The sequence below is a fragment of the Podospora anserina genome, chromosome 6, assembly GCF_000226545.1.
Source record: "Podospora anserina S mat+ genomic DNA chromosome 6, supercontig 2".
Lineage (NCBI taxonomy): Eukaryota > Fungi > Ascomycota > Sordariomycetes > Sordariales > Podosporaceae > Podospora > Podospora anserina.
In genome coordinates this window covers 200,990-208,783 of record NW_001914857.1, presented here as the reverse complement: position 1 = coordinate 208,783, position 7,794 = coordinate 200,990, and the positions used below count along the sequence as shown (strand labels likewise).

Genomic DNA, 7,794 nt, shown 5'->3' with positions numbered 1-7,794 from the left:
TATAATCTATATAAACCTATTTTTTATATTTAATATTATTAAAGTATAACCTTTATTCTTTAAACGCTTCGATAATAGCGAATAGCTCCTTATTATAAATTAAATAGTTTTAACGTACCCCTTCGAGCTTCTTTAAAAAAAAAGTTACCGGATATAATTTACTATCGTTATTTTACTACTTTAATTATCTACTATTCATATAATTTAATATATTTACCTCGACTTTAAATAATCGACTAAGGTTTAATAATTTAAATACTAAGTCCTTTAAAATAGTTTCTTTTAGCTCCTAAAAAGCTTACTTTTCTTCCTGCCCCTACCGGAACTCTACATCCTTCTTAATTAAATAATTAAATAGCCGCGCAATACCTATATACTTATAAATAAATATCTAATAAAAATTTATAAACCTTAAAAATTCTTTAACGTATATTTATAATTATAACGTAAACTAATCTTTAACTACTTTTATTTTCTTTTATTCTATACGAACCTTACCTAACGATATTAAATATCCTAAATATATTATCTTTTATATATAAAACTCGCTTTTCTCTTTATTAATTAAAAGTCCGGCTCCGTATAGCGCGTCGAGTATCTTTCGTATATATCGCTTATACTCTTTTAAAGTGCGTAAATAAATAAGAATATTATTAAAATAATATATTACTATCTTATCGAAGTACTTCCGGATTATATAGTTAACGAGAAATTAAAACGTTACGGGCGTATTAATTAGCCCAAATAGTATTACGAGATATTCGAAATAACTATAGAGTGTGCGAAACGCTATTTTCTATTTATTTAGCGGTAGTCCATATATAGTCGCAAATTACCGTCCTTTTTCGGTACGAAGAATATAGGGTATCCTACTAGCGATATAAATTCCTTAATATATCCTCTTTTTAAATTCTCGTCTAAGTACTTCCGTAGCTCCTTACTTTATTTATCGTTAATATAATAAACCTTAAATAGCCGTAACTTAGCTCTTTCTTTTAATTTAATTTCGTAGTCCTACGGTCCTCGCTCTAGAAGTCCCTCCAAATACTTAACCGTAAAGGCTAAGTATCTTCGATATTCTATTAGTACCGCCTTTTTTTCGTTTTTTTTTATATAATTATAGTAAATATATTTATTAACCTCCAATATCTTTACTAACGTTATTAACCCTACTTCTTCGATCTTACTACCTATATTAATAGAGTATACTATTATTTTTTAAGCTCCTTACGGTAGTGCTGTAGAGGATGCTTATCCTATACTCTACTCTATACGTATGCCTAATCTCTTATCGTTAATTAAATACTTTTAAAATTCTTTTAATCGTAAGTAACTACTATCCTTCTAATCGATATTTAAATTATAATTTTTATATTATAATTATTTTAGGATTATATCTTTCGAGGGTTTTATATTTATAATATTAAATATAATTAAAATTATTTTTCCTTTAACTATAATATTTAAAAATAATATTTCTTTATAAACCTTTTACGTCGGAAATAATCCTTATATAATAATTTTTTTTTTTTCTATAGTATTTTAATTTAATATATAAACTATAACGAAATTAAGTTTGTCTTTATACCTTTATTTATTAATATTATTACTTAAATATTTTTTTAATATATTATAATTTAAAAACGTTTATTTTTTTTATTTTTTCCCTATATAGTAATAACCTCGCTAACGAGTACCGGGTCGTTATCCTATACCTTTACTTTATATTAATACTTCCGAAAATACTATTCGTAGTTCGTTAAAGGTTATCGGCCCCCGCAAAGGGCCGTAAGTTATTTCTTAAACGATTATATTATTTAAAAGCGTCCTCTTATTCCGGGTTATTTAATAATATAAAGTTTTTTAATTATACTTACCTAACTTCCTCCTATTTTCCGTCTCTTACGTACCTAATATTCTCCCGTATATATATTTAATAATAGTTTTTTTATTTAATCGTTTATTTAAATACCTTTATTTAATAATATCGTTTATCTTTCTTTTATAAATATAATACGTAATTTAGATTTAAGTATTAACTTAATATTATTTCTTTCTAAAAATATATATTATCGTTTATATTTTAACTATTTACGTATTCGATATAATATTTTATATACTTTAATACGAACGGCTAATAATCGTATAGTAACTTATTTTAATAATATTTTATATATTTATATATAATATATTAAAAACTAAAGTACTTTCCGATATTCTAAATATTTAAAATAAAATTATATTATATTTCCTTTATAAAATATATACTATATAAAATATAAATATATTTCTTAATAATTATGCGATTTTAATATTAATAACTTTCTTACTTTTCTAATATTTTTTCTAACTTTTATATATAAACTTTATAAATAATAATATTTCTTATAAAATAGTAATCTTATACTTACCGTACTACTTTTTTAATATTATTTATTTAATAAGTTTTTCCTACTATATAACGTTATTATTTTTAGTAACCTCTATAACGATTTTTATAATAATTTATATTAATCGATTTTAAAATACTAATATTTAAAAGTTTTTTTCTTTATACTTTACCTTTAGTTTTTTTATTATTTTTTATAGTCCCTAAAACTCTACTTCCTTTTATTCGACGTACTAATTAAAATCTTTTTCGAAATTTATTACTTTACTTTACTAGTACCCAATAACTATAACCTTTACAACCCTCGGTTCCCTTAATATAATAGTTATTATAGCGACTTCTTTCTTCTATTTAAATTATTTAAATACCCGGTAATCCTTTTTAAAGTATTTTATTTTATTATAATTAAAATATTTATAATTATCTCTACCTTAGCTTTAGCTTTACGGCTTTTATTATTATATAATATTAATATTTATAAATCCCGAATATATAATACCGGAGTAATTAATAATCGGGTATTACTATTTACGTTTATCGTTAAAGTAATAATTTCTATAATAACTTTAATTATTATAGTTTCTTTTCTCCGTACAATACTAAAATTATTTATCGTCGATCCGTATAGTTATAGCGATATACTTATTAATAGTATTAAGCCTCTCCTCCCTATATAATTTATCCTTTACTTTTTCCTTAAAGCTATTATAAAAGGTTTATATTAACCCCTTATTATTAATCTCGTTACGTAAATTATTAATTTTAAACTAAATAACGTATTCCGTTATTAAACGTATTTACCGTAAATTCGTAAGCCTCTTTTACGTACGCCTACCTTTATTATATTCTTTAAATATTTCCTTAAACTTTATTTTAAAAGCTCGGTAACTCCGAAAATACTAAATAATAATATTTTTTTAATCTTTTATTATTATTTTATAATAATTATTAAAAATAAGTTTAAATTAAATAAAAGTTTTATTTTTAAGCCGGGTAATTATATATATTACCTTCGACTCCTCCGTATTAAACTATTCCGGGTAATAACGAAAGTAGGTTTTAAACTAGATTAAGAAACCTTTAAACTTTACCTTTCCGCTTCTATAATACTCCGGTACCGGGAATTTAATTACGTACGTGGGCTTAGCCGCCGAGAGAGTAAAAACCTGCTCCCTAGTTTACTAGGCTTCGGCTTTAAGTTCTTTAATATAATCAATAAACTATTAAGTCGTAATAACCCTAAACCTAACGTCTACCGTAAAAAGTCCCTCGATAATTAGGTTAGGCGGGACGCTTCCTATTTAAACGTTTTCGGGTTAAGCTATAGTAATGAAAAAACGCTTTTAACTTATCCGTAATAGAGTTAAAGTAAGTATATAACGTATAACGAATCTCTATATAGAACCTTTAAAAGGGATACTAATTAAAAATAATTTTTAATAATTAGTTTAGTATAACTAAATAATATATAATAAAATATTTTAATATAAATATTAATTACCGTAAATATAAATTTAAATTATATATTACGGAACTGTTTATCTATATTAGCTAGTTCCTCCGTATATATAGACCTTAGGGCCGTAAGGTACTTGCCCTACTATAGGCCCGATCACTCCTAGCACATTATATCCTATATTGTGCTCGTCGTGCTATACCTCTAATTACTCCTAGCACATTGCATCTGCATTATGCTCGTCGTGCTATACCTCTGATCATCCCTAGCATCTTGCATCCTGCAGACTGCTCGTGAGCCTTGGCGCCATAGCACTTTTGCCTAGCCCTGATCGGCTTGTTCCCTGACTTCCTGAATGATTGGCTAGGGGCGACCTGCGCCCCACATGTGGCGCGACCTGCCGTTGGGTTAACTGTGACACTGTAAAATACAGCAGTGCGCAAGCGGAAGCGGGAGGATACGACGGCAGTGCCGAAGGAAGGTAAAGCACTGTAATATAGTGAGGTATAAGGAATAAGAATTGCCTTTATTACCCTTAGCCTTGGCCTTTGGCCTTAGCCTTAAGCTTTTGCCCTTTTGGAAAGAAAGAAAACTATTCTACAGGAGAGAGGAAAGGTCTATATATAGGCCTTCGTAAGCCTACTGTGGGTCCTGTAGGCCCTGGAAGCCCCTATACCACTTTAGGGTATTTGGTGGGCTTAGGTGGGTCTAGTGTAGACTCACGGAAATCCATAGAACCTTCGGCAGCAGAAGTGCCCTGTAAATTATGCTATTATGGCGACTTACTACGTAAGCCTGTAGCCACTTTAAAAGGTTCTAGTATCCTGTTGACTAAGCCTTAGGCCACAGTAGCCCTGTAAGCCTTCAAGGGTCCCTTGTAAAGAACATTCTAAAGGGATCTAAGCCGGGAAGTTCTATTACTGCTTATAGCAGTACTGCCCACTGTAATATCAATCTGTAGGGCAGTAAGTAAGGCACTTAGTAGTACCCACACATTAACAAAATTATAAATATTATTATTTATAATATTATATTTAATTTTAATATTCCGTACGAAAGTAAATTACTTACTAATAATTTTTAAATCCTTATATTTAGTTCTTTAATAATTATATTTATATATAAAACGTATCCGAAGTTTTAATTAACGTTTAATAAAGTTATAAGCCTATTATACGTTAATAAGAGGCGTATTATATTTATATAGTAATTAATTAATTATATTTTTTATATATAAAAGCCGGGAATAAAATATATATATAAATAGCTTAATTATATATTAAATAATCGTTTTTTCTTTTAAATTTATAAGTTTACGCAAATTAATTAGAGTATCGCGTCGTACAGGTATACCGGTAAGTCGACGGCAAATAATTTTATCGTTAACTTTATAGATCTTTACTGAGGCTCGTTTATTTAGGTTTTTATTATTTTTTATAACTTTAGCGGCCAAAATTACTTTAGTTTCGTTAGAGGTAGAAGACATGGTTTTTGGTTCAGAAATGGAATGTTAAAGGTGGAGGGTTAGGTCGCGTCGAAAAGTGCGGCGCTCGCTTATCTGCGGCGCTCGCTTATCTGCGGCGCTCGCTTATCATGCACGTTATTTATATCGAGCTCAATTTGGACCATGCTCCTTGATCGCGTTGACATGGTTCGGGGTTGGGGTTGGGTATAATATCTATTTCGATTTGGGATGAGAACCTGCTGTCAGTATCTAGTTGCTCTGCCACTTCTGATACGGACATCTATACTGCCTTCCTTAGGACCTATCATCTTTATGTCTCTTTCCTCATTGCCCCTAAACACTACATTTGCAAAACCAAAAAGAAGGAGCCGTGTAAGTTGACGTCACACTCCAGGGGTGCATCCAGGAAGGCTTGGCGGTGGCTGTTACAGGAGCGGCGCTGCCTGCCGAAGCTTTGCCGACACGCGGCGGCCGGGCCAGCTCCAACGTCTCTGGTTGTTGGTTGCAGCAGCACCATCATCAGCTCCTCCAACCTGCAACTCCAATTCCCAGCACCTCGCTGTACAAGCACATCACCATCCATCTTGTCGCCGGCAATCGCAAATCGGCTCACACGTCGCGATGGCGCCGACAAAGGACACCCCCTTCCGTTCAGCGGACATGAGCATGGTCCAGCTCTACATTTCCAACGAAATAGGCCGTGAAGTTGTCAACGCCCTGGGCGAACTTGGCCTCGTCCAGTTCCGCGACGTAAGCTCCACCACCACCATCCGGCCAGCCGCCTTTTCGGGAGCTTTCAACTAACACCAGACTGCCAACCAGCTCAACGGCGACCTAAGTGCTTTCCAGAGAGCTTATACCAAAGATATCAGACGCCTCGACAATGTTGAACGTCAGCTTCGTATGTTTTCCGCCTGCACCGCCTCAAACATCCGACACCTCGCTGACCGCAGTTAAACAGGCTACTTCCATTCTCAGATGGACAAGGCCGGCATCCCTCTCCGCAAACTCGACCTGGATGTTGAGACCCTCGCCCCTCCGACCACCACCGAGATTGATGAGCTGGCCGAACGATGCCAGGGCCTCGAGCAGCGTGTTTCGTCCCTGAACGAAAGTTACGAGACACTGAAGAAGCGCGAGGTCGAGCTCACCGAGTGGCGCTGGGTCCTGCGTGAGGCTGGCGGCTTCTTTGACCGTGCCCACGGCAGCGTAGAAGAGATTCGCGCCTCGATCGACAACGACGACGCCCCGCTCCTGCAGGATATCGAACACAACAACGGCGCTGCCGATGTGGAGCGGTCCTTCTCCGTCATGAACATTGGCTTTGTAGCTGGTGTCATTGCCAGAGACCGTGTTGCCGCCTTTGAGCGTATTCTCTGGAGAACTCTCCGTGGTAACCTTTACATGAACCAGGCCGAGATCCCCGAGCCTCTCATCGACCCTTCCACCAACGAGCCCGTCGCCAAGAATGTTTTTGTCATCTTTGCTCACGGCAAGGAGATCCTCGCCAAGATTCGCAAGATCTCAGAGTCAATGGGCGCTGAGGTATACAATGTTGATGAGAACAGTGACTTGCGTCGGGACCAGGTGCATGAGGTCAATGCTAGACTTAACGATGTCCAGAACGTTCTCCGCAACACCCAGCAGACTCTTGAGGCAGAGCTCACTCAGATTTCTCGCGCCCTTTCTGCTTGGGTGGTACTGATCGGCAAAGAAAAGGCTGTCTACAACACGCTCAACCTCTTCTCCTACGATGGTGCTCGCCGCACTCTCATCGCCGAGGGCTGGTGCCCCAAGCACGATCTACCTCTGATCAGGTCGACCCTCCAGGATGTGACAAATCGCGCTGGTCTGTCAGTGCCAACCATCATCAACGAGATTCGCACCAACAGGAAGCCTCCTACTTATCTCAAGACCAACAAGTTTACCGAAGCATTCCAAACCATCGTCAACGCCTATGGTACCGCCACCTACCAAGAAGTCAACCCTGCCATTCCCGTTATTGTTACCTTCCCCTTCCTGTTCGCCGTCATGTTTGGTGATTTCGGTCACGCCATCATCATGCTCTGCGCTTCGCTGGCCATGATCTACTGGGAGAAGCCGCTCAAGAAGGTCACCTTCGAGCTCTTCGCCATGGTCTATTACGGACGCTACATCGCTCTTGTCATGGCTGTCTTTTCGGTCTACACCGGCCTCATCTACAATGATGTCTTCTCCAAGTCCATGACACTGTTTAGCAGTCAGTGGGAGTGGGATGTTCCTGAAGGCTGGACTGAGGGTGATACACTTGTCGGCAAGCTGAAGGACCCCAACTACCGCTACCCCTTTGGTCTTGACTGGAGATGGCATGGCACTGAGAACGACCTCCTCTTCAGCAACAGTTACAAGATGAAGATGAGTATCATTCTTGGCTGGGCTCACATGACGTACTCTCTCTGCTTTTCGTACATCAACGCCAGGCACTTCAAGAAACCCATTGATATC

The 7,794-nt window shown here is 35.7% G+C and overlaps 1 protein-coding gene across 1 annotated transcript in view, besides 4 other annotated features; it reads left to right on the top strand.

Annotated features, from left to right (window-relative positions):
- Nucleotide 1: 1 nt before the first annotated feature.
- Nucleotides 2-3,802: a repeat region (transposon crapaud).
- Nucleotides 3,800-4,244: a long terminal repeat (LTR crapaud).
- Nucleotides 4,245-4,265: 21 nt separating this feature from the next.
- Nucleotides 4,266-4,848: a repeat region (LTR hyla copie 37).
- Nucleotide 4,849: 1 nt separating this feature from the next.
- Nucleotides 4,850-5,448: a repeat region (transposon discoglosse copie 90).
- Nucleotides 5,449-5,931: 483 nt separating this feature from the next.
- PODANS_6_4180 (uncharacterized protein) overlaps nt 5,932-7,794 on the top strand; it is a gene marked incomplete at both ends in the record, with an annotated part of 2,844 nt that continues 981 nt past the window's right edge. Inside the window, 3 exons of the mRNA XM_001909879.1 lie at nt 5,932-6,060; nt 6,133-6,211; nt 6,272-7,794. Of these exons, the coding sequence (XP_001909914.1) occupies nt 5,932-6,060; nt 6,133-6,211; nt 6,272-7,794 (1,731 nt within the window). The remainder of the gene's footprint in view (nt 6,061-6,132; nt 6,212-6,271) is intronic.